Raw genomic sequence first — 27,521 nt, 5'->3', positions numbered from 1 at the left:
TGAGAATCAAAGTATGAATAAGCTAATTATTTAAAAACTTAAAATCTCTTGCCATCAGAGAGTTCTGGGGGTGATCCATTTAGACAGCTTTGGGAAATTAAATATGCATCCAAGACTTTGGGTAATCTGAAAATGTTCTGATATGGCCTATAATTTTCAAAAGAATATGGATCTTTATTTAGTATGTTTCTGGAACATTCATACCTGGTCAGGTTATCTTTTGAAATTTCAGTAATCATAGCAATATAAATGTGATTAAATACAGCCAGCTAAAATGCAAATGACTGCATGTATCTGTAAAGTACCTATTTATATTTTCATGCTTAAGGGAAAAGGTTGGGATGCAGCCCACCCCACCTCCCCGCCCCCATCCAGTGTATCCGGAGAAGGTACTAATTCCTGGCATATTTGTCTCTGAATATAGCTATTAAATGATGTAGCCCAAATTCTCATTTCCTGTAAGCTTTCCAAATCGCCACCATCTCTGATGTTGTGGAAGGGGCACAGCTGGAAATGTAAGTAGCACATAGGCAAGGACCCTCCTCACCCCCTGTCTGGTGCATCATAGTAATCTGAGAGTGCTGCCAATGTCTACTTACTCTACATTCAGATTTACAGAAGCACACCTGAAGTTTTGAATGCTCACACAATAATACACAAAGCTGAACATGGCCAAGCTGCCTGGGTAAAAGGAATGCGAAGCACTATCAGGCTCTCTTCTTTGATGCCAGTAAACTAAGTTTTTAAAAGAAGCAGAAAAAGACATGGCAAGAAACAAAAGCACAGATTTCCCAGCATCCAAATAATGAGCTGATAGTAAGCCAGATAGAAATTTTTCATAAGTGTCCTAATGTTTCGCTGGAAAGTAGCCCTGTGCTCAGTATTCTAAATTACAGGAAATATTTAACTTAATATATGGGCATATATGATGTTATAACCTTATTCTATACTACAAAGTACCTAAACAGTATTTGCTTAAAATCTTCTCTGCATTCATCACTATAACAGAAGTTTTAAATATTTGTTTTTAATTTGTGTCATCTAATTGTATTATAAAGTCTAGACATTCTCTTAGATGATATCTTAGCATTGTACATTTACTTCAAAGTGCTTATAAGATCAAAAAGATGTGTTTTTTTTAATACAAGTTTCAAAGTAATAAAATACCCATGGTTGCATTTTAAAGTTTAAGAGAAAAGGAAAAATGCTAACCTGAAATAAGTCTTGGATTTTTATTCACTAGATATAATTACCAGATGTTCACTAACTTATTCCTATTAATTTCCCAGAAAACTGCTACAAATTCGAGAAAACATATCATCTATGAGTTTGTCTGTCAAAAGGACAAAAGAAAAGCACATTTCTGACAAATCGTATTTATTTAATTTGTCCAGTTTAGTAATGCCGTACGAGTACAAATGAACTTGATTTGTATATTTTCCTTAAAGAAAGAATTACAAATTGATTTTTTGTCATTTTTTAAACTGCACAGACTTTGAACTTCATTAATAAATTCTAGTTTCTTCCAGGGTGAATACCTTTTCTGGAAATAAATATATCATTTGACACTTTTAAATTACTTTTTGTTTGTGAATGCATGCTTAAATAGATCAAATGAGCACAGTCCTTGAAATTAAATTTAAAGTGGACCAAATTAAGATTTCAATAGTACTGATTTCCCCTTGGTATAATTTAAAAGGTGTAAACTGCCACTCAAAATAGAAGTGCAATACCTGACACTGAACCATTTGGCAGTTTTTTAGGCGTAGGTGAATTCCTGCACTGTTATTTGAACTGAAGCATCTCATATATGTTAACAGATTTTGTATGATACAAAACTTTACAGCAAGCTATTTGAATGTTTATTAAAAAATTCTCAAAATGACATGGAAACATGTTTACTGTATAAATAAAAGCACTTAGATGTTAAGAGTGTACATTATTCAATAATTTACTCTTTACAAGAAAACTGGGTGTGAGTTAACCAGTGCAAACTACCAGACTGTATTCATATTCCCGGCTTTGTTCCTCATAGGACTATTTAATTTTGACTTTAGTCATGGATGTCTGTTTACATCAATTAGCTTTAGAGCATCAAAAAGTGAGTTTTGCATTTTGATATAAAAAATCCGTGTAAAATATTCTCTGTGCCTAATGTTTTATAAGATTATCTAGTTAATGGACAGTGCAAAAGAACTGTCTGACAATTAAGTTGGACTGGTATAGAAAATTAATTCTGCTAGAGAAAGGAGTTCTGTGATCAAAAATGTCTGGAACAAATGAAGTCAAACAGAAGTAACCAGGATTTTATGTACCTCAGGCTTTATCAAGCTCCCTGAAAAGGGTGAGAATTTCCCAAATATGTTTGGTCACTGGAACTCCTTCACAGACTGACTATGACCAAAATTCATAGGAACACCTTTGGAAGAGGATGAGTCAGAGAATCATATGGAGAGTTTGAATACAAAGTGTCATTTGGCAGAAACTTAGATGAATAATATCATGTCATTTTTAAAGCTTTTAGCCTCAACCATTAGTCTACAAGTAAGAAAAATTATAACTGACCTCAGACTGGTACAGCAGCTGGATTACCTGTAAGCTAGATGTTAAGATCCCAGGCTGCTGAGTCATATTATCACCCTTATTCAACATGAATGATGTAAGAGTGTGTTTACACTAGTTTCTTCCTACAACACTTCTAATTAGAATACTGTTTTATTTTATGGCTCAGTTAACATTATCACATTATCACATTATCAAATACATGTTCATGGAAGAAAAATTAGCAGCCAGAGGACAAAAGTATATGGATTATTTATTCACACGTTTATACTGCTGACCAAATGAATCTGACAGCTAATTATATAAAATTATAACGTCAAAATGACTATTCGATACTTCCTTTTCAGGACTGTTGAAAGTAAATGTGCATTTAAAATTCTGTAACTTTACGAAACGTTTTTTTCCAAGATGCTATTCCATCGTTTAAGAAATCCAGAATTGTATAAAATTCATAATTTGGTCACCAGTCATACTAAAATTATGTCAATGCGTACGCACACTTTAAGCTGGAAGACATTCAGTTAAGGTGTAAGAAACACATATGCTTTTTTAAATCTTCATGAAGAAAGACTTAGAGTGCTTGCAAAGAAAGGGGCTGGATTAACTACAACAGCTTATACTAGGGATCTTAAATACTAAGGATGTGAGGACCACTTTGCATTTTCCAAGAGGATGCCACTCAGAAACAGGCTGTGGTGCCTGCTTTGGTCAGTACCCACCACGTTACACACCCGCGCTCAACGACTCTCTGGTTTAGCAATGCCAAACCCTGCAGCAAATGTTGTCAAGGAAGGCAAACTTACAGTTCCTGGACAGTTAAACAAATCAGTAGATTACCTGATTTTTTTTAACTTTGTAAACAGTTGGCATTATATATGGAACCATTTAGTTTAACAGAATACACTGAAATGTTGACATTTCATTACAAATATGTCTCCTCCAGAAAGTCTAGATTTATAAGGAAGATGCCATTTTAAGCCCTGTAGGTCGTCTCTAATGAAAAAAAGTGCAGAAACAAAAGGTATGTTTTGTGAAGAACTTTTTTCCACAGAAGACAGTAAAGTATATCAAAGAAAAATATACATTGAAAATAAAGGAAAAAATGCCTCTTGTAGCCTTATTTCTTTGTAGATTAATTTGCAGTCTACCTAAGGTGATGCAATATAAAATTTTAGGAACTACAATTTTCCTCTTCACAGGCAAAGACCAGTGAGTTTCCGTTATTAAATGATGCAATGAAGGAATACAGAAACCCTTCTACAAATATGGCACAAAATCCAGACTTCTCCTTCTAGTTCACCTTCCAAACTAACAACCACAAAAAAATAAAATAATAAAATAATAAAATAAAGTATAATTTGTAACCTTCAGGTAAGTATACATTAGCTTTATCTAGGCTTTCATTATTTGGCTTATATAATCTATCTTGTAAATACATTCTTCTGGGCTTACAATGTTAAAAATTAAGGCTAAAAGGTATTTACATCAATTCATCATATACCAATGTCTTATGATACTATACAGATATCTGTTAAGTGATAGCTTTTCAAAAAGCAATAATATTCCAAAAACAAAAACACGTTTGTATTGCTCTGAATTATGCACTAAGGTAAAAACACATAGAAAGACCAAGGTAGAAATATGGAAAAGCCCAAAAAGCGTTAAATTCAAAGTAGTCCAGTTCATTTCTTCCAAGTAAAAAAAATCACAGTATTCTTCAGCTTTCGAATTCTAGACATTCAAATTGCCATTGTACCCTGCAAAAACTAACACATAAGCAAAATCATCAGCTGGTAACAAAAAAATGCTTTTCTGTTTTTGATTAATTACACTCCATGAAAACATTTTCACAAGAGGGGAAATTTTTAAAGTTTCCAAGCCTTGTAATTTAAACCAGTATGTACGAGTAGGAAAATGTTGCCTCTACAACTTCCTCATAACAAGAACAAAACAAAGACCCTGATGCATTGAAATACACGTGAAATAAAATTTTTCCTATAGTTTCAATTAAAAAAACACCACCATGGAATTAGGTTAATTGCAATCATTTGAAACAGAAATGAGCAGCTTCAAAATCTATCATAGATAAAAATTTCCTCTGTCTCGAAGATTACCAAAAGTAAACTACTGTTTATAAAAATGGTAGTTTTGCCCTTAAAAGTGATTTGAAAGTAAACTGCCAAGAACATGTCATAAAATTAGAAGTACCTTTAGGCTTAATATAATGTCAATCTGATATTTATACAAACATTTAATCTTTTATTTGCACTTAGCTGATAAATTCAGAAAAAGAATATGGTCTATAAAATATATTATTCCCAGTATTGGTACCAGAGATCACTTAAATTTTTTGACAACTATGAACACATCTAGGGGACAATGTAAATACCAGAATACTTACATCATCATATACAAAATTCACAATCCCTTGTTGCAAGTGGTCTCTTCTCTTAAAGAAATCTTTAAAAAAACAAAAAAAATTATTACAATTTAAAATATACAGTTGCAAATTCTTAGTGTCCCTAGGTACTAAAAAATGACTAATTTTATTCTCAATTAAAACCAAAAAAAAGGTTTTATAGGGGTGCCTGGGTGGCAGGGTCAGTTAAGTGTCAAACTTTGGCTCAGATCAAGATCTTGTGGTTTGTTTGAGCCCCGTGTCAGGCTCTGTTCTGACAGAGCAGAGACTGAGATTCTCTCCCTCGCTCTCTCTCTCTGGCCCTCCCCTGCTTGTGTGCCCTCTCTCTCTCTCAAAATAAATAAAAATTTAAAAAAATTAAAAATGGTTTTTAAAGTTTTTATTGAAATTACATTTGGTTAACACAGTGGAATATTAATTTCAGGTGTTCAATACAGTGTTTCAACACTTCCATACAACACCAGGTGCTCATCACAAGTGCACTCCGTAATCCCATCACCTATTTAGCCCATCCTCCCAACCACCACCCCTCTGTTGACCATGAGTTTGTTCTCTCTATAGCTTTGTTTCTTAGTTTGCCTCTTTTCTCCCTTTGCACATGTGTTTCTTAAATTCCACATATAAGTGAAACCATATGGTATGTCTGTCTCTGACGGACTTATTTCACTTAGCTTGAAACTCTCTAGCTCCATCCATGTTGTTGCAAGTGACAAGATTTCATTCCTTTTGATAGCTGAGTAATATTCCACTGTGTATACATACCACATCTTCTTTATCCATTCATTAGTAGATAGATACTTGGGCTGTTTCCATTTGCTTGATAAATTTTTCTCCATCCCCTCACTTTCATTCTGCAGGTGTCCTTAGGTCTAAAATGAGTCTTTTGTAAGCAGTGTACAGATGAGTCTTATTTTTTAATCCATTTGGACAACCTATGTCTTTCGACTGGAGTGTTCAGTCCATTTGCATTCAAAACAGTTATGCCATTTTATTATCCGGTTTTGTCACGGTTTCTGGAGATTTTCTCTCATCCTTTCTTGTCTTTGTCACTTCTGGTCTCTCTGTTGCACCCAGAGTCTCCTTTAATATTCTTGCAGAGCTGGTTTAGTGGTCACTAACTCCTTTCATTTTTACTTGTCTAGAAAACTCTCCTATTCTGAATGATAACCTTGCTGGATAAAGTATTCTTAGCTGCAGATTTTTCCCAGTCAGCACTTTGAATACAGCATGCCATTTCTTTCTGGCTTGCCAAGTTTCTGTTGAGTAATCTCCAACTAGCCTTATGGGCTGTCCCTTATAATGTCCCTTATAAGTTAAGGACTTCTTTTGCCTTGCTGCTTTTAAGATTTTTTATCATTTTATTTTATAAACATTATTACAGTAGGTTTGGTGTTGGCTTGCTTTGATTGATTTTGATGGGAGTTCTCTGTGCCTCCTAGATCTGGATGTCTGGTTCCTTCCCCAGATTAGGGAAGTTTTCAGCTCTTTTTTTTTTTAAATAAATTTTCTGCCCTCTTTTCTCTCTCTTCTTCTTCTAGGACTTTTATAATATGAATGTTATTATGCCTAATGAAGTCACTGTGTTCCATAAGTCTATTCTTATGTTCTATAATTCTTTGTCTCTTTTGTTCATCTTCATTATTTTCTATTTTGCTTTCAATACAGCTAATTTATTCCTCTGCTTCTTCCAGCCTACTGTTCACTGTATCAAGCCTGTTTCCAATCTCATTTTTTACATTTTTCATCTCTGATTCTTTTTTCAACTCTTTTATCTCTGTGGTAAGGGTCACCCTGATGTCTTCTATTCTTTTCTCAATCCCAGTGAGTAACCTTATAATTGTTGCTTTAAATTCTCTATTAGGCATGTTACTTACATTTGTTTTGGTTAGATCTCTGGCTGTGACCTTATCTTGTTTTTTTCATTCGGGATAAATTCCTCCATCTTGACATTTTGTCTAAGTCTCTGCCTTGTCTGTGTGTTACAAAGGCCAGTTATGTCTCCTGCTCCTGAGAGTAACAGCTTTATGAAGAAGAGGTCAGTAATGTCCAGGGCCTGGTGCTTCAGGGAGTGTCTCTGGTGTGTGCTGTGTGAGTTCTGCTCTTGTTTTGGCTGCTCTATCCTTCTGTTCAGTCATCTGTAGAGGCCTTACTTACCTGCTGTGGGCAACGTTCAGTCGTCAGCCAGAATGTGGCAAGTTTTAAGGAGATGTGCTCTGTTCTCCTTGTTACATGAGACCAGAAGTGAGGCCGTACAGAACTCTTTGGTCAGGAAATGTGGTGGAGGCAAGGAGCTTGTGCTGGTCTTCTGGGGAGGAGCCTGCCATTCTGAGATTGAGGCACGCCTGACTGAGAAGTCAGTCCTGCTAGAGTACAGGGGTATGAAGTTTGGTATAAGCAAATCAGGCAGCCCACGTACGTGCTACGCCGCTTCCCATATGTGGCTGTGTGTTCATGCTAAAGGGTAGGGGAGGGAAATGACACAGGTTGGCTCCTTTGTTCCTGGAAAGGTGTCCCCATGAATTCTGCCTCTCAGAGACGTGCAAGAAGAAAGAATATTCTCCCCACTGTGTGCACCAAGTATTCTTCATATCTTCGCTTCCATGCTGTCTGCCCTCAGGTTGTTTGCCTGCCTTCTCTCCGAAAGTACAGTGCCCTCTGGACTCTATCCTAGCCAAGCCTGCTGACCTTTAAAAGTCCAAACTTCAAGCCCTGCTAGTTGCAAGAAATCATGAAATTCAGCCTCTCTCATTTTCCAAGCCAATGCTCTGGGGAAACGTTCTCCTTGTGTGTTCCCATTTGTTCCTCTCTCTCCAGCCCTTGTCCGTCACTATAGCTTCCTCTTGCCTGCAGCACCCATGACCCATTTCTACCCTAAATCATGTCTCCACTCATCCTACCTTCTTCCATGTGGCCTCTTCTCTCCCTTTAGTTGTAGAGTTTGTTCTGTCAATCCTTAGGTTGATTTATGGGATATTTAGGATGATTAGATAGCTATCTAGATGTGTTTATGGGACAAGATGAGCCTAGGGTCCTCCTACTCCACTGCCATCTTCCCTCTTTCTCTTCATAGTGAATTAAATCAAGTGATTTCATATCCAAGGCAACTGAGACATGAAAACTTTCCAAAACTGAGCTACAATAATTTTTCAGTATTCATAGTGCTAAATTTTTTAAAATTTTTTGTTCACAATATTGCTAAAGTTTTAAAGCCTTAAAACTCATTAAACAGTGAATAAAGGCAAAAAATACATAATCTTATAAACTCGTTGAAGAAAATGAGAGATCTTTTTCAAAGAAATAGCTACCAGGGCACCTGGGTGGCTCGGTCAGTTAAGTGTCTCACTCTTGGTTTCTGCTCAGGTCATAATCTCATGGTTTCATGAGTTCAAGTCCCACACTAGTCCCCATGCTGACAGTGTGGAGCCAGCTGGGATTCTCGGCTCCTCTCCCCCTCATGCTGTCTCTGTCACTCTCAAAATAAATAAACTTAAAAAAATCAGTAACTTTCAAAAAGAAAAAGAACAGGGGCGCCTGGGTGGCTCAGTCAGTTAAATGTCCGACTTCGGTTCAGGTCATGATCTCACAGTTCGTGGGTTCAAGCCCCACGTCAGGCTCTATACTGACTGCCAGCTCAGAGTCTGGAGCCTGCTTCTGATTCTGTGTCTCCCTCTCTCTGACCCTCCCCTGCTCATGCGGTCTTCCTCTCTCTCTTAGAAATAAAATAAAACATTAAAAAAATAAATTAAAAAAAAAAGAACAAGAAAAATAGCTACATAACGCTGTGCCAATTTTTAAATGATTAATACCTGTCAGCGCTCGAAGCTTCACACAGCAAGCCACGTAATCATCAAAGAAGATTCTGCCTTTCTTGCTGTACCGTTTAACAATAGCAGTTAATGTCTGAGGGCTCAACCTGTAACCTAGAAAAAAGAGTTAATACATTAAAACTTTTAAAACCAAACACCCTAAGAACATCACAGCATTGCATTTTCTTTAAAAACAATCATAAAGTAAAATTCCAAAATTCATTTCATAAAAATATATACTAAAAAGAAAACACATCCATATTGAATTTTATCAAAGGCTTTATCACTAATGGTTAAGTGGTACATATATATATCTAAATTCTAGCTCTGTAATGAAGTCATAGCTAAGAAAAAACATAATTACTGTTTTCTGTTTTTAGAATATATTTTTATTTTTAAATAATGTCTAGAATATTTTGTAAATTTTAATGCTCTAATGTTTCAATTCTGTAATTTCACAGTTATTTAAATAATATCAAGGAAAGATTATTAGTGATTTTTGCTATCATTCAAATTCTTTATCTCCTTTTTTTCTTTTTCATTGAGGTATAACTGGCATGTATAATTATGTTAGTTTCAGATGTATAATATAATGATTTCATAGTTGCGTATACTGCAAAATGATCACTATAATAGGTTTAGTTAATATCTGTCATCCTATATAAACAATTTCCTTGTTATGAGAACTTTTAAGATCTATTTTTAGCAACTTTCCAATATGTGCATACTTTATTGTGAAGGATGCTGACCTAGAATTATTGTCTTTATATATTACTAGATTAGTAGATTTGGACAAAAGACACTAATCTATTCAAAGAGATAAACAATAATAAATGTAGAGAAAATTCTATGTGTAGCTACAATAAAATGTAATCCAGGGAACTTGCTAAAAATAAATAAATAAAAGGTATAAATTAATATAAGTAAAATATTCAAACTGATGCAATTATATGCAAATTTATTTTTAAAAATTTTTTTATAGTTTATTTATTTTTGAGACAGAGAGAGACAGAACATGAGCAGGGGAGGAGCAGAGAGAGAGGGAGACACAAATGAAAGTTATTCCATGCTCAGGGCTTGGAAAAACCAATATTGTTGAAATGTCCCTATTAGTCAAAGTAATCTACAGATTCAATGCAGCCCCTATAAAATACCAATGGCATTTTATAACAGAACTAGAACAAATTATATTAAAATTCGTATGGAACTTAAAAAGACCCAAAACAGCCAAAGTAATCCTGAGAAAGAAGAACAAAGGGGGAGGTATCACAATTTCAGATTTCAAGATATACTATAGATCTGCAGTGATCAAAACAGTGTGGTACTGGCACAAGAGCAGACATATAGATGAAAAGAACAGAACAGAGAGCTCAGAAATAAATTAATTAATCTATAACAAAGGAGGCAAGAATATACAATGGGGAAAAGAGTCTCTTCAACATGTGGTGCTGGGACAATGGTACAGCTACATGTAAAAGAATGAAACTGGGCCATTTTCTTACAACATACACAAACTCAAAATGGATTAAAGAACTAAATGCAAGAACTGAAACCATAAAACTCCTAGAGGAAAACATAGGCAGTAACTTAACACTGGCTTTTCTAGCTAGGTCTCCTGAGGCAAGGGAAACGAAAGCAAAAATAAACTACCCGGACTATACCAAAATAAAAAGCTTTCACACAGTGAAGGAAACCATGAACAAAATGAAAAGGCAACCTACTGAATGGGAGAAGATATTTGCAAACGACGTATCCTAAGTGTTAATATTACAAATATAAAGAACTTATACAACTCAACACTAATAAAAACCCAAATAATCTAATTAAATATATGCAGAAGACCCAAAGAGACATTTTCCCAAAGAACACAAACAGATGGCCAACAGACACATGAAAAAAATGCTCAACAGTCTGAATCATCAGGGAAATGCAAATCAAAACCACAATGGAAGATCATGATACATCTATCAGAATGACTAGAATCAAAAAGACAAGGAATAACAAGTATTGGCGAAAACGTAGAGAAGGTACCTTTCTGACTGTTGGTAGGAATGTTAATGGTGTAAGCATTGCAGAAAACAGTATGGAGGATCCTCAAAAAATCAGAAAAAGAGGGAAGCACCTGGGTGGGTAGGATGGTTAAACTTCAAACTCTTAATTTCGGCTCAGGTCATAACCTCATGGTACGTAGGTTTGTAGACCACGGGCTTACCCTGACAGGGGAAAGGTTGCTTGGAATTCTCTTTCGCTCCCTCACTCTCTGCCCCTCCCCTTCTCTCTCTCTCTCTCTCTCTCAAAATAAATAAAGAAAAAATTAAAAATAGAAATACCATATTATTCAGTAATTCCACTAGCAGATATTTCCAAAGAAAAGAAAGACACTAATTCAAAAAGATATATGCAGCCTTGTATTTATTTCAGCATTATTTACAACCAATAAATGGATAAAAAAGATGTAGTGCATATGTACAATGAAATATTACTCAGCCATAAAAAAGAATGAGATCTTACCATTTGCAATGCAACATGGATGGACCTAGAGGACACTATGTTAAGTGAGATAAGTCAGAGAAAGACAAATACCATATGATTTCACAAATATATGGAATTTTAAAAACAAAAGAAACAAAGGACAAACAAAAAAGACCTTTAAATATAGAGAACAAACTGGTGGTTACCAGAGGGAAGAATAAGAGGTATAAACGTCCAGTTGCAAAATAATTAGGTCACCTCAGGGGCGTCTGGATGGCTGGGTCAGTCAGGAGTCCAACTTTGGCTCAGATCATGATCTCACAGTTTATGAGTTCAAGCCCTGCATCAGGCTCTGTGCTGACAGGTCAGAACCTGGAGCCTGCTTCAGATTCTGTGTTTCCCTCTCTCTCTGTCCTTCCCCTGCTTGTGCTCTGTCTCTCTCAAAAATAAACATTTAAAAAGGAGCACCTTGGTGGCTCAGTCAGTTAAGCATCCAACTTTGGCTAAGGTCATGATCTCGTGGTTCACAAGTTTGAGCCCCGTGTTGGGTTCTGTGATGACAGCTCAGAACCTGGAGCTTGCTTTGGATTCTGTGTCTCCTTCTTTCTCTTCCCCTGCCCTGTTAGCTTTTGCTCTCTCTCTCTCTTATTTAATGTTTTAAATAAACATTTAAAAAAATTAAAACAAAATAATTAAGTAACCCGGAAAAATACAGCATAGGGAATACAGTCAGTAAGATCATAATATACATTGTATGGTGACAGACGGTGAATACACTTGTGGTGAGCACTGAGTAATGTATAGAATTGTTGAACACTTGATATGCAAAGAACAGAAATGTTGTCTCCCTGAAATTAAATAACACTGCACATTAATTATACCTCGAAAAAACCTAGCAAAAATAGATAAATAAATCTTAAAGATCTCAACAAATTACAAAAGAACACAACATAAACGGAGATTACCAACAATTAGAGGAATACGTTTTAATATACCCAACAGAGGAAATTCAGAAATTATTTTATCAACCAGAATAATAAAAGATCATCTTTTGAAAAAAATCACAGATAAAACGGTTTTGTTAAAAGTCTTCAGTCAGAACTCATCTACAATCTTCAAATCAAACTGGGCAATAGCTGGTGAAATAATATATTACTTTATTACTTAACAAATCGAAACAGTTAAGATTCATTTCATCAAAGAACAATGATCTGGATAGATTCTAAAGAATGTTAATAATCTTACCCAGAGCAGCAATGGCTTCATTCAATTCATGATGTTCTACTGTGCCACTTTGGTCTTGATCAATAGTCATGAAGTTTTGCTTCCAGGCATTAAGAGCTGCCCAAAGTTCTTTGAATTCATTAAATCCCATTTTTCCTGTGTAATCTCTCTGACAGTTTTATTAATAAAAATAAATTTTGATACCAAAGAGAATTTACTTGACCCAAAGCTGTAAATCATTGACTGAAAAACTGTTAGTATGCTTCTGCAAGTCAGCCACAGTTAGCATATGAATAGATTTCCACATAAAAATGGAAGAGCATGGTATTCAAACAGAATCTTACAAAGTATTTTTAAAGTCTGTAATTTACTGTGGTCATCCATAGCCAAAAGTATCTTAATTATATTAGAAAGCAATTATTCCATATTCTAGTATTTTCTATTTTTATTTAAGGATACATCCAACATGGCGATCATAATTCTGCAGGTTTCCAAACTGAAGGCTGTAAAACATATTTATTATTTGAACTGGAGTCTGCCCAACTTTATCTATGTAGAATTATGACAATTACTATTTTATGAAAACAAAAATGTTTAAAAATTGCCAAAAACAGGGGCGCCTGAGTGGCTCAGTCGGTTGAGCGTCTGACTTCAGCTTGGGTCATGATCTCATGGTTTGTGGGTTCGAGCCACATGTCGGGCTCTGTGCTGACAGCTCAGAGCCTGGAGCCTGTTTCAGATTCTGTATCTCCCTCTCTCTCTGACCCTCCCCTGTTCGTGGTGTTCTCTCTCTCTCTCAGAAATAATTTTTTTAAAAAAATTCCCCAAAATACAGTCACCCCTATCAACAAACTTTGAATGTTTATGCATCCATAGTATGAAAAAAAAAAAAAAGACTAAAATAAAATTTGTTAGTATTTCAGACTACTCACATCTAGTAAGGGGATTTAGGTAGTTAGATAATAATTGTAAAATAACTGAAAATCGCTGTCATAGGGGAAAGGAGGGCTTCGATCTTCCTAACACAAAGGACAAGTAGGTTTTTAGGTAGAAGTTTAACATACACTGAGAACACAAAACTTAAAAGATTTAGAGATTTGATTAAAGCGTGAGGTGAAGGATATCTAGCCTGTGATGACATCTGAAAGGGAGATGAGGGTCAGATCATGAAAGTATTAAGTGCCACCCTAAAGATTTAGATCAATGGAAGTCACTGAAGAATTTACAGAGGAAAGTAAGATGAACCCTGATGTAGATAAATCATTTGCTAGCTTACTGCAATCAATCAAGTAAAAATAGCTTCTGATTTGAAGCAGCTGTTTTCCCTTGGGCAAGGGAAAAGGCAGGAAGAAAAATAAACTATCTTAATATCATGGGTTATTAGAGGTATTAACACTTTCATATTTATAGAACTATAAATGAAGACTCACTAGTTAGAATTTTTCTGATCCTTATCACAATTATATTGAATTAGTATGCTGATTTACCTCAAGACTCATTATATCAGTCTTGATAAAAGAAATATGATGTCAGTACATAATAATAATAAACACACAGGAAAGCTGAGAAGCAGCCTAGTTACCTGGAAAAGACCCCAAACATTTAAGAATTGCTAGTATTTCTGAAAATGGGTGTGAAGGTAGAGACAAAAGCAGAAGGATCAACTGAACACCTACTTAAGGAGTATTTAGAGCCCAAATCCCCTTCTTGACTCAGCGCAGTAGATGGCTGCCATGTTGATTCTCACCCCAATGGAAATCTGGAGTTTTATTCTCTGGAGAGGTCTCTGAACTGCAGGGTACTAGGCACATATCCTAACCCTATCCATAAACCCTAACTCTAACTTATCTAGTAAAAATAAGGTATTTAAATGACTGTTTATCAAAGACTGAGAACACTGCTGGGCCCTCTGTTCTCCTTTCCTACCAAACAATCAGCCCAAAAGGAAATCCCTAAATACACTGATACTCAGTGTTACATGACAAACTACCCCACCAGACCATCAGACATCAAAGTCTATGGTCAATACCAAACCATCACCTTGGGGCTTCTCACCTGCATTAATTTTTTTGTTGTTGTTTCTCATTTATTTATGAGAGAGAGAGAAACCGCATGAGCAGGGGAGGGTCAGAGAGAGAGAGAGAGATACAAAATCCGAAGACAGGCTCCAGGCTCTGAGCTAGCTGTCAACACAGAGCCCAATGTGGGGCTGGAACCCACGAACCGTGAGATCATGACCTGAGTCAAAGTCGGACGCTTAACTGACTGAGCCACCCAGGTGCCCCTCACCTGCATTTTAGTTAAACATGTACAACCAAGGATCAGCAGATCAGAGAAAAGCATCTAACATAAAAGACAACCAAACACATTAAATGGAAAAAAAAAAAATCTAGAGAAAACACAGTTTACAAAAGAAGAAAAGAGCTTTGAAAAATAAATGAACAGTTTCAGAGAAATATGGGAAGACTTCATATACATGAAAAAAGAAGAGAAGCTCTTAGAACTTAGAAATTAAGACTCATAGAAGGGGGCACTTGGATGGCTCAGTTGGTTGTGTCTGACTCTTGATTTCAGCTCAGGTAATGGTCTCATGGTTGGTGAGACAGAGCCCCACATCAGACTCTGCACAGACAGCATGGAGCCTTCTTGGGATTTTCTCTCTTCATCTCTCTCTCCCACCCCTGCTCTTGCTTTCTCTCTCTCTCTCTCTCTCAAAACAAATAAACAAACTTCAAAAAAAAACCCTGAAAATCTGTAGTGATAAAAGTATGTTATTTTGAGATCTGGAGGCAAATTTCAAGAGTCAGTTGAAGAAGTTGAATGAGGGGTGCTTGAGTGGCTCAGTGAGTTAAGCATCCGACTTTGGCTCAGGTCATGATCTTATGGTTCATGAGTTCGAGCCCCACATCAGGTTCTGTGCTGACAGTTCAGAGCCTGAAGCCTGTTTCAGATTCTGTGTCTCCCTCTCTCTCTGCCCCTGCCCAGCTCGTGTTCTCTTCTCTCTGTCTCAAAAATAAATAAACAAAAAAAATTTTGTAAAAAGAAAAAGTTGAATGAAATTTCCTCTAGGAGTGATTAACATCAGGGAGGCATACACACATGGCACACAAGAAACAGTTAAGTTATCTTCATAGTAATCTTTGCAAAACTATTTGACTCTTAAAATTATGGACATGTACATCTGTGATAAGAAGGTTTTTTAAAAATATTTTAAACATGGGGGTGGGGGAGATCTCACGAGAATAAGTTCCACTAATTCCAGACTGTGTCAAACATTTCTGAAGTTCCTCAGCATCCACTTCACCATCCTGTTAAAAAATAATTATAACCTGATTTAATGCACAGCTGTATAAATCATATTAAAGTACCGATTGGCTATTCTAGGCCAAATCAACAGACATGCATTCTTTAAAAGAATTTTTTTTAATGTTTTATTTATTTCTGAGAGAGAGAGAGAGACAGTGTGAGCAGGGGAGGGTCAGAGAGAGAAGAAAACACAGAATCAGAAGCAGGCTCCAGGCTCTGGGCTAACTGTCAGCATAGAGCCCAACGCAAGGCTCAAACCCACCAACTGTGTGATCATGACCTGAGCCGAAGTTGGACGCTTAACCGACTGAGCCACCCAGGCACCGACCCCCCATACATGAATTATTTAAAACATTATCATCAACTACAAAATTAATAGAGATAAGTATTGACAACAAAGACATATTACAGAAGAGCATGCAAAATAAATGTTTCATAAATTATATTCTATTAATTTTTAAGCATTTCTAATACAATGTATTTTCTCTACTTCTGAGAAACAACATAATCACTGTGACCTATAATAGGTCAAATTAATATCTCGTGAGAGTCATTGTACCTCTACCTAAAACAGAAAAACGATCAAAATGTGTTCAGAACAGTCTCAGACACATTCCCCTGATGCCCCTTTCAAAGGAGGTGGGGCGATCCTTTCTAAGGGATAATGCAAACTATTAGCTCTGAGAAAGGATCAGGGCAGCAAATTTAAAACACAAACTTTGTAAGAGTTCGTTTTTGTAAGAGACCCAAGAAATGAAAATTTTTACAAACTACTTCCAAGAAGTATTATAAACACTCATATCCTCATGGATCTCTAGCAGGAGATTCCTTATAACAAAAATTTCGGTAAAAGAAAAAATTCCAGTAGTTCTAACAGGAATTAAAAGGTAATAAAAAGTATTCTTTCCAATGGATCATCCATGTACCTACAAAAGAGTATCTAAGTGTTCCTTTCTCTGCCATGCATAGTTTTGAGATTTTGCTTATAAAATTTTAAAGTCTGCAGTAAGTGAAATATACTTTTAAAAATTGCTATTTGTTTAGAATCAAAGCAAGGTTTGATTCTTGCTATCCTCCAAAGATAAAGACCTTAGAAGGAATTTTTATTTAGACAATTACCTGCCTCCCTATTACATCGAATCGTTATTATATTTCAAGACTTTGAAAAACTATGCATACACTTCTAACATGATCCAAGAAGAAATTAGTAAACACCATCAAACAAACAAACAAACAAAAACAGTCAATAAAGTCTACTGCTGCCACTGTCAATAGTCTCTCTCTCCATGAAATAATGGCACAGACAAGGTCATTGTCAATACTGCACAGTAAATTTTAAAAGACAATCTTTTACAAATTATTAAAACATAAGAAAAGGTAGGAAATGGTTTTTCTCTCATTTTTTATTTAAAAATGTCTTCTATCTTCTAGTACACTTAAGATAACATGGTTATAAATTACCTTTATCTTTAACTTTTCTTAAATAGAAAAATGATACTCTACCTGAGACTAAAATTAATGAGAATTATTAAGCTTCATCAATTTTTTTCTCATTTACAAAAAAATAGTGCATTGTGTAAACAACAGGCTCAAACTTTAAAACTTTCTAGAAAAGAGAAATTTGCATTCACTAAAAACCTTGACCATTCCAATTACAATGAAGGAAATTAGTCCTCTGTGGTCTGATGAAAATTTCTGTTTAACTATGAGCTTCTATAACATTTAATAGAAAAGTTCAACTAAGGTGCAGAACACCTTTCTTTGAATTCTGTATATTCAGAAATACAGAAGACACGTTGAAGAGTATGGAAATTCTTTTGTAGGGAAAGAACAAAGAATACAGACGAAGCAGAGGTTCAAAAGACACAGAAAAAGTCATTATTAATTTGGGTTAAGGAGCATAAAAATCATTTTTAATCTTTGTTAACCTTTCTGAATAGAGAGAAACCAATAACAGTACAAACATAGCAAATTATTGTTGACAATTTTACCACTGAAAGAGTTCAGAGGTCAAATAAAAGTCTTTAAATACATATGCCCAGTCCTATGTTTTAAGTTATAATTTTATAAAATAGGTTTAATATATAGTCAGTTATAGATAACAGACTTATTCTCAGCCATTACACTACTTAAGAGTTCTTTTCAGATTGGAATGGTATAATGTAACAGCATTACAGTTAGCTGAGAACAATGGAAAATACTACCAAAGAAATTTAAACCAGTAAGAGTTTATTGTTTTACACCAGAAGTCTGAGGCTACGCAGAACAGGGCTGTATGGCAGTTTTACAATGCCATCAATCTCTTTACATTTTCCCCACACATCCCATCCAAAGGCCTTAAACTGAAGCTTGTAGACCCAAGGTACCAAAGATGACTGCTGCACTTCCCTACTTCAAGTTCCCTTTCTGGGCAGGAAGAATTAAGGAGCAAGAACAGCCAACACTCATTCCCAGGAGGGATTTTCTCACTTAGAAATGGAAAAGTGTCCTCAAGAAATTACACCTAATCTCAAGGGCCAGTTCTCTGGCCCGTGGCTACCTTTACTAATTACAAAGGTGTCCGGGATGGCATTAGGGCTTTTCCAACTACTACCAGAGAAGGGAAAAAGAGGTTGTGAATGGAACTGGGGTCACAAAAAAATGTGTCTGCCACATACAATAATTCTGTGTATGTCCTCTATTTCCAGCCAAGCATAGTGAGCACTCAAGCGAATGAGTAATAAATGAAAAGTGTTATCAGAGTTCTGTGAAATTCTAACTACTCACTAAGTTTTCATGGATAAGTATAAAAGAAGAGATACGGAGTGTGTGTGACTAAGGCTCCAGTGTGAACCTGTCTCTTCTCATTAGTCTGGTATTTGAACCTCCTTTCTGCCCTGTTTTCTTTACACTTTCCCAATGTGCTTTATCTTTAAGTCTCTCCTAAACTATTCACAATTTAAAAGTCTCCTTTTTGACACTCTGCCCCAGTTTCCTCAAGGAGATTGACATGTAGACCTCTTTCCCCCAATCCTCTTTGGCTCAGTCACCACGTACCACACTGCTTCCTCTTTTAGTGAAATCAACCATGTGTCAGGTATCATACTAACATTTTTTTTAAAAAATGGAATAATTATGATTACCCTTATCTCTGATCTCAAGAGAAAAAATTAGTCTGGGTAAGTTTAAACACAAATTTCATATACATTTAAAATGACACACTAAGTAAGGGGTGACATTTCTTTTAAAGAGCAATCACTTTTTAAAAATGATATTTGTGGGGCACCTGAGTGGCTCAGCTGATCGAGCATCTGACTTCAGCTCAGGTCATGATCTCACGGGTCATGGGTTCAAGTGCTGCATTGGGCTCTGTGCTGACAGCTCAGAGTCTGGAGTCTGGCCTTGAATTCTGTGCCTCCCTCTCACTTTGCCCCTCCCTCCCTCCCTCCTCTCAAAAATAAATAAACATTTAAAAAATTAAAAAACAAAAACAAAAAAACCCTGATATCTGTGCAATATATTTAGCATCTCACCTGTCCAGCAATAGCAGTGAAGGATGTCCACATGGGGTCTCCTGCTGAGGAGTAACTGTCAGCATATGCTGGGTACTCACTAGGGTACAGGTTTGGCCCTGTTCCTGGCATTGGTTGTCCCATTTGCATCTGTATTCCTGGCATCTGACCGCTAAAATTTCCAAACTGCAAGAATGAAAGAGGTTACGATTATAAATACAAACACTATCTGCTATCCCCTGAAGTTGGTTTAAAAGAAAATATTTGAGTCTACTGAAAAGCAAGGATACAAAGAGTTACTAAAAAGCAACCAAATCCACTATCACAAAAGCTGTTAGCTACAAAATCCTAGATGTCCTGCATTAGGACATAATTCAGTTCACTAACATGTTATCCAGTATCACATAAGTGTAAAAGAAAGAAGAACTATCTAGGCTGTAAGACCTTCAGATGAACATGAAGCACAATTTTTCAGTGTTTACCATCAACATCACTGAAATAAACAAAAAGCAAAGAAATAGAAGGAAATTTCACCTACAGTCAAACTAAGAAGTAGTATACCTCGGACACATACTTAGAATACATGGTAAATGTAACAAAATTGTGAACTAGTCATGGGAAACTGCATAAGGTGCAAACATCCTCTTCACCAGAAAATACTTATTTTTTTAAAAAAAAACATCAATGGGACACTTGGGTTGCTCTGTTGGTGAAGTGTCCGACTTTGGCTCAGGTCATGATCTCATGGTTTGTGAGTTCAAGCCTTGCATCAGGCTCTGTGCTGACAGCTCAGAGCCTTCAGATTCTGTGTCTCCCTCTCTCTCTGCCCCTCTCTCACTCATGCTGTCTTTGTAATAAGTAAATAAACTTAAAAAAATTTTTAAAAAGACACCAATACACAAAGTGATAGTTCCAACAACAGTCTTCAAAACCAATAAGAAAAGCAGTAAGAATACCAACAAAAGTAATGCACAGCTAGTATTTACTGACAGCTTTTCATAGCCCAGGTACTAAATACTTTCCATTATATCATTTGATTTTCCAAAAACTTTATGAAGTATGAAATGACTACGTCCTCTCTGCAGTTGAGGACCCAAAATTTCAAGAGGTTTCCTAAATTGGTTGAGGTCAAATAACTGGTAAAAAGGAGACCACGGTTCAAATGTAGACAGTCTGATGTTTGTTTCCTGCTATGGTATGGTTTCTCTCTACTTTTTTCACTTTGGAACTTGGTATACTTTTTTAGTAACTTAGAAGGGCATTTTACTGAGCATTTGTATGAGTCTGGAGGAGAAAGAAGTATCAACATTGGTCGTTATTCCATTTTGGACAAAAATCTTGACCTGCATCTTTGAAGGATGAATAGAGACTGTCAGAAGGCAAAAAGAAAAAAAGAATTCTAAGTTGGGGGGGGGGGGGCGGGGAGGGTACACAAAAGGTGGGGCACTACCAGTAGTTTTGAAAAGCTAGATCACTGGATGTGTAAAGGGGAAAGGTATGGAGGAAGTACTGGAGCTCAGAAAATACACTTCAAACTCCAGGAAATGTATGACTGGATCATGAAGCAATTAAGTATAAGGAAACAGTAAATGTTGAAAGAATATAATGGATTAAAAACAAACAAAAATAGATGAATTTTTTTAAAGGTTTTTCCTTGAAAATAAGAGACCGATAAAAGACAGCCCAAATTTAGGTATTAAAAAAAGCATATACCACAAATTACAACTTCCAACTCTCAAAGGTGCTATAGGATAAACAGTTAATGTAAAAAAGAGTACCCTAACATTGACCACCTCCCCCCAAAAATGTAGAACAGATTGCTCCTGGTAGAAAGTAAAAATTAGAAGACTTTTAACATACTTTATTTACGCATAAGCAACTTAGAAGGGCAGAAAACAAGAAGTGGTCAAAAATTCGGAAAGAGGATGTGTCGCAAAACGGGTCGACCACAAAATATTGCTGGAATAAGAAAAGGGCGCATGTGTTCCTCCAAACCAAGAAGGAAATTTCTTAAAGCACCGCACATCCCCGGCTTCACAAGGAGCACCACAGGTGCCCCGCCCCAGGGCCCAGAAAACCTGCGGCTCCCCGCTCCGCCCAGACCCCGACTTCCAGCAAGGAGCAGTCTCAGCCCCACTGAGTACGGGAGACCAGCCACGCGAAGGAAACAGAAGGCGGACCCCGCAGGCTGGCACCGCCCGCAGGGGCGCTCCACCCCGCGGGGGCGGAGGCTGCTGAGAATCCGCCAGGACTCACCGCTCCTCCGTATCCCGGGTAGGCCATGACGAGCTGAATAAGCGTCCCCTGTCACCCTTCGAGTCGGCGTCCGTCCAACTGGTAGAAAGGGGGAGGGACGGGTGCAGGTGCAGGGCAGACGCAGATGCAGGTGAGGCAGAAAGACGCGCGAGCCTTAGGGTTTACTTCCCTGCGACCGCCCCTTCTCGGAACCCCGCCCTGCTCTGTTCCGATTGGCTGATCCCGGCCCTTCGGAGCCCATTCTACCAAAACTCCCGCCTTTAAGGCATCTAGTCCCACCCATCTCATCTCTGATTGGCTTCACGCACCCAGCCCCCCTTTTGCTCAGCTCTTATTGGCTCTCTCAGGTCTCGCGCTCTCTCCTTACCAAACTGCAGAGACTGCTTTGCTCCGGTAACTTACACTCCTTTTGGCAAGGCCGTCCAGGTTGAAGTTTATTTTTTTCTGAAGACTCCTAAATCCGCCAGTCCATGGCTTTTTTTAACCTACTCCTCTATTCTTTTGAGCTGGGCTTCCAAATATACATTTGTGAATTTAAAAACGTTCAGTTACTCACATTTATTTATGCGTAGTGTTGACGTCGTATCATCAAAACTTTGAAACCTTCATCGCTGCCCCAAGGGGAGTGTTTCTGAGCTAAAACCCACTTTATGCGAAATTTTACCAAAAGATTATTTGTAATTTGTTTGACAGAGAAAAGGCGATTAGAGTCGCCAGATTTAGCAAATAAAAACACATGATGTTTAGTCTCCCCCGCTCATGTTGTCTGTCTCTCTCTCAGAAATAAATAAAACATTAAAAATTTAAAAAAAAAAAGGGGGGGGCGCCTGGATGGCTCACTTGGTTAAGCGTCCAACTTCGGCTCAGGTCATGATCTCACTTGTGGGTTCGAGCCCCGAGCCCCGCGTTGGGCTCTGTGCTGACAGCTCAGAGCCTGGAGCCTGTTTCAGATTCTGTACTTCCCTCCCTCTCAGACCCTCCCCTGCTCATGCTGTCTCTCTCTCTCTCTCTCTCTCTCGCAGAAATAAATAAAACATTTTAAAAATTTTAAAAAAAACAGGATGTCCAGTTAAATTTTATTTTCAAATAAACAATGATTTTTTAAAATGTACATAGGTCCCAAATATCACACGAAATATACGCTTATACTGAAACATAATTCGTTGTTTATATGTTAATACACAGGGTGGTCTGTATATTTTCTGGGAACCCTACCAATGACTCCACCTTTAGGCAAACTCTTCCAATGTGGTCCCTAATTATATGCACCTAGGGCAACAGCTTGGTTTATATCACAAGGAGAAAAAACAGTTACTTTAATGTATTAAGTAACAGTACTTGATCTGCTTTTCTCTGGAACTCAAATGAATTTTGTAGCTCTGGCTTTAAAAAAGTACACATATACACACACACGGAAGAACAGAACAGCTGTAACTTTAGCTTAAAAACAAAGAAAAAGACCAGGATGATAATTACCTCTGAAGAATATGACAACGCGAAAATGTATCTTAACATTATAAGAATGTGGGGGTGGGGGGAAGTTTTAGGTAAGTATTAGCACAGGAAAACAACCTTGCAAAGCTGAGTAGCAATTGTCCGGCTACACAACAGAGAAGAAACATATTGTACCTTGTGAAATTTAATTTTATCAGGAAGAGGCAAAGAGAAAGGAAGATTGCTAACGTACAGGCCACTTGAGAAAATGTGTTTAGTTCCTCTAACGCAATAAGGAATACTTAAGGCAATAAGGTTAAATTACTGGCATAAATAAATATAGAGAGAAGATAAAACCTACTTACTAAGGGGAAAAACATGACTGTTAAAGCATCAAGTAATAATGAATTACAAAGCAAAAAAAAAAAAATCAATGATAAGGTTTGGCTCTAAATGATTAACAACATACTCAAAGAAATGCTCAGACAGGATTGGGTGTTTTACATTTACAATGATAGTCTAAATCTCTGGTCAGAATTTTTGTGCATTTTTTTCATCATCATAGACTACATTTGTATTGCATTTGTGTATATCAGGGATCAAGTCTCCATAGCTCTCTTGCATTGCTACAAATCTAGTTTCAAAGATAGGGATAGTATTTCCCTCAAGGGCAGAGAAGTTTGTTGCAGGCTAACAAAGATAATCTCTCCATCCAAGGGCAAATTTTGGGTAAATTTGCTAGCAAGAAATTCCTAAACTTGGAGTTCCTCCATTCTGATACAAACTAACTGCTTGCACAGCGCCTGCCTAGCAACTCCAGCTCACACTGAGGGACTGGGGAGCAACAGGAATCTATGAGAACCTGAAGCTCACACTGTCTGTTGTGCTATGAGTAATAAAATCCTTTTTCTCTGACAGAAGAATCTCATGCATCTGTCAACTTCTATGAAACTGTGACAGGCTACTTTTTGGCTTACAAGTGAGATAAAATGTCAAATCCTTCACAATTTTTGGCAGTGGAGCTAAAAAGCTACCTAGGGAAGTTGCTAGTGAAGGGTAGCAGAAGATGCCATTCTAAAAGCCGCTTTGGCATAAGGATCACTTAGAATTGAAAGCAATTGAGAAGACACAGATAAAAGAAAAGCTCTCTGCTCTCCCTGCATTTGCCTAAAAGCCTGACATAAATTTACAAACGTGTCCTTCCACCCTCTCTACCAGGAAGGACAATGATTATTCCTGAGACAGCTTTAGATCCTATGAATGGAGAAGATGCAGACATAAATCTGCATAACAAACCTCACACTTGATTACACTGCTTTTCTGCTTAATCTCCCCACAATTCATCTCCCCCTCAACTTTCTTCTTTTTCTCTTTAGCTGAAAATAGTATCTAAGTTTGAGCCACCTCTGAAAGTTACTAATTTTTCCCTAGGTATCTCCCATGTACACATGGGATACATGCTATTAAACATCTGGGTTTATTCTCTTGTTAATCTGTCTTTTATTACAAAGATCTTAGCCAAGAACTCAGAAAGGTAAAGGGAAAATTACTTTATCTCTTTCTAAACCTCATATCTCAATTTATAAATTTTCTAGTATAGGAATTTAAAAATTCAAATGACCCCACCAAGAGGTTGTTTTTTTTTTTAAGTAATACTAATGAAAATTCACCTCCATGATTCAGTTAGTATTGTATGACCAGTATTGTTTTATGAAAATGTAAAAAAACACAATGTGTTTTGTAAAATAAAATGTAGAATGTTACATTTTGTAAAAAATGTAAAAAAACAATTTTAAATTATACATTTTCATTTCAGAAAACACTCCATTATTCTATAAAAATAGCTACTTACAGAGTGAATACTGTGTAACAGGCACTGCGTGCTGTGAGGAACTGTTCCTCAAAACAACTCCATGAGGTACATTTTATTACCTCCATTTCACAAATGTGAAAAGTAAGGTGGGAAACTGGATATCACTTACCCACAGTTGCATAGTTGGTAGCAAAGCTGAAATTAGAACCCAGGCCACCTTGTCTGCAGAATGTAGTCTCTTTAACAATGCATCTTCCCTTCCCTGCCCACTCTCAATCATATCATTTTAAAATATAGTAAAAATATAGTAAAAATGATTTACACATAGGAGAATATGTTTTAAAGAGTAGAAAAACAGTACACCAATAACTAGACAAATAGACAAGAAAATTCATTGTTTTGACTAAGATTAGCCAATCAAATTACTTCTCTTATACAAGTTACAAGTTTGCTGGTGAATATTAAGCTTTCACGATATGTCTACTTATGGTATTTCTTCCTAATCTTCTTGACCTGTAGTCTTACCATAAACCAGGATATTCAATGAACCAGTATAATATGAACACTGAACTAACAATGTTTTCCTTTCCTATCTGTTGCTACCTCATTTTTCTTTCCCTCTATACAGGAGGGTGGGGTTATAGGGAGTGGGCATGGGAGAGACAAGGACATAAGCGTCAAGCATAAAATCTTAATGCTCCTCAGCAAACTTCAGTCCCAGAGCCAGAGGCTCTCTCATAGAAATTAGTTATATGTGTTAAATATTATAACAAGACATACCAGCTCATGAAAAACAATATTACAGGAGCTTATTTTATACCATTAAGAAATTTCACTTAGGCTGGTTCATTTATTCAAAAACCTATGGAGCCTCTTTAATGTAGCACTAATTTAGATAAGAAAAAAATACACCAAGGTTGGAGGAATGTTTGCGCTACTGGACGTTATATTCTAGCAGAGAGAACAAACAGTAAGTGAAGGCAATAAATCAAGTCTATGGTATGTTAGGAGATGATAGATAGTATGGAACCCAAGGAAAACAAAAGCAGGGGTGGGGGGAGGAAGGTGACAGAGCAGGCTGCTCAAGGTAGCCTCCTTAAGAAAGTGAGGTTTGAACCAAGACTCAACATGAGTAAGTTAGACATGTAGTTACCTGGAGGAAGCATGTTCCACCAGAATTACAGTTCCACCAGGGCTACAGTTCTCAGGCAGAAGCCTCCTGACCTATTTAGAGAACAGCAGGGAGGCCAGTGAGTCTGGTGTGGATGGAGCCAGAGAGAAAGCCTAAGAATGGTTACAGGGTAGGGACACTGGGGCAGGTCACCCTGAGCCTTTAGTGTGCACTGTGAAGATTGTATACTCTGAGTGAGATTCAGAACCCACTGAGGGTTTGGAGCCTTAGCAGGACATAACATGATTTAATTTGTAAAAGATCACTCTTTCGGCTGTGTTGACAGTAGACTGCATGGGGTTAGCATAAAAGCAAGGAGATCTGATAGCAATCTGTTGGTAATTTGGAGATGGTGGAGTTTATCAGAGTTAGCATTAGAGATGGTGAGATGCGGTGAAATTATTTTGTATTTTTAAGGTAGAACCCTCAGGACTTTACTGATATTTAAGATTTGCCCTTTATTATTTTTTTTTAATGTTTATTTATTTTTGAGAAAGAGAGAGACAGAGTGTGAGCAGGGGAGGGGCAGAGAGAGGGAGACACAATCTGAAGCAGGCTCCAGGGTCTGAGCTGTCAGCACAGAGTCCAACACAGGGCTCGAACCTACAGACTATGAGATCAATCGTGACCTGAGCTGAAGTCAGACGCTTAACCGACTGAGCCACCCAGGTGCTTCTAGATTTGCCCTTTAATGACATGGTGACAAATAACTCTCTCCTTGACCAAACTGTACCCAGGTCCTTCTGAGCTCTCTTCTTGACTAAGCCTTAATCCTGGCCTATAAAGAACTGAACAAACACTAACATAGTTTGACAGCTCCAGGTTGCATCCCTAGGATGACTGTAGCTCCCTTTAAAGTACTTACCTGAGAGAACTCAAGGCTGCCAAAAGAATTGACTGTTTGTTCCAGCCAACATCTGAAGATAGGGCCTACTCTCCTAGTCTCTGTGAGCATGGAGAAGTGCCAGTAGACAAACCCAGATGTGTTTCACATCCACTAAACCCTCTTCATGCTTTTTGTAAATTTTCATTTTCCTGACACTATAGAGCCCCCACTTACTCCTTTCCTATTCTCTCCCTCTCCCTTTTAAGTACCCTGTCACTTCTATACAAATCAAAGCTGAAATCCTTCCGCACTGGACCTTTTTCCCTATTATTGTTACTATAATTATTTCCCTGTTATTAGTAGTACAAATAGTATACTATGGTTTAAAATCATCCTTAACACTTTAACTAGAGTCCTGCTTTGTTTATCTTTGCCAATGGTAAACACCAAGGAAGAGGTGTTTGGGCTGGCCAAATAAAAATCAATATGGTGCATGTGAGACTTGGGATGTCTATGAAACTAAGTGATAGTGTCAGGTAGGCTGTTGATCTAAGAGGCTGGATGGAGTGAGCAGCTTAGCTAATGATGGTGCCTACCAACTACCCAGCATCTGTATCTTACTGAGCCATGCTATTCTCCACTTGTTACATATGCAGCAACTGTTGACAGGTAGGGAAGAACTTAGTGGGAAGTAGAAGGTATTCCTCCAAAACAGCCTTGAAATGAAAATTAATTGCTAAT

General features: G+C 37.1%; 1 protein-coding gene across 2 annotated transcripts; it reads right to left on the bottom strand.

Annotated features, from left to right (window-relative positions):
* Window positions 1-1,360: 1,360 nt before the first annotated feature.
* On the bottom strand, window positions 1,361-21,792 carry GCA (grancalcin). Of its 2 annotated transcripts, XM_039253446.1 has the most exons (8): window positions 21,537-21,784; window positions 19,302-19,466; window positions 15,722-15,791; window positions 12,943-12,986; window positions 12,505-12,652; window positions 8,788-8,901; window positions 4,964-5,022; window positions 1,361-4,328 (listed from the first exon to the last, which is right to left on the bottom strand). In XM_039253446.1, exons 1-8 carry the CDS (start codon window positions 21,561-21,563, stop codon window positions 4,302-4,304), a joined length of 654 nt encoding a protein of 217 aa, XP_039109377.1. In that variant the 5' UTR covers window positions 21,564-21,784; the 3' UTR covers window positions 1,361-4,301. The 2 variants fall into 2 exon arrangements, with proteins under 2 accessions (XP_039109377.1, XP_039109376.1); XM_039253445.1 differs by lacking the exons at window positions 1,361-4,328; window positions 4,964-5,022 and adding an exon at window positions 7,075-7,344 and having other exon boundaries at window positions 21,537-21,792.
* Between the last annotated feature and the right edge of the window lie 5,729 nt (window positions 21,793-27,521).

The sequence above is a fragment of the Hyaena hyaena genome, unplaced genomic scaffold, assembly GCF_003009895.1.
Source record: "Hyaena hyaena isolate Hyena2069 unplaced genomic scaffold, ASM300989v1 scaffold_450, whole genome shotgun sequence".
Taxonomy (NCBI): domain Eukaryota; kingdom Metazoa; phylum Chordata; class Mammalia; order Carnivora; family Hyaenidae; genus Hyaena; species Hyaena hyaena.
This window is presented reverse-complemented; position numbering and strand designations above follow the sequence as displayed.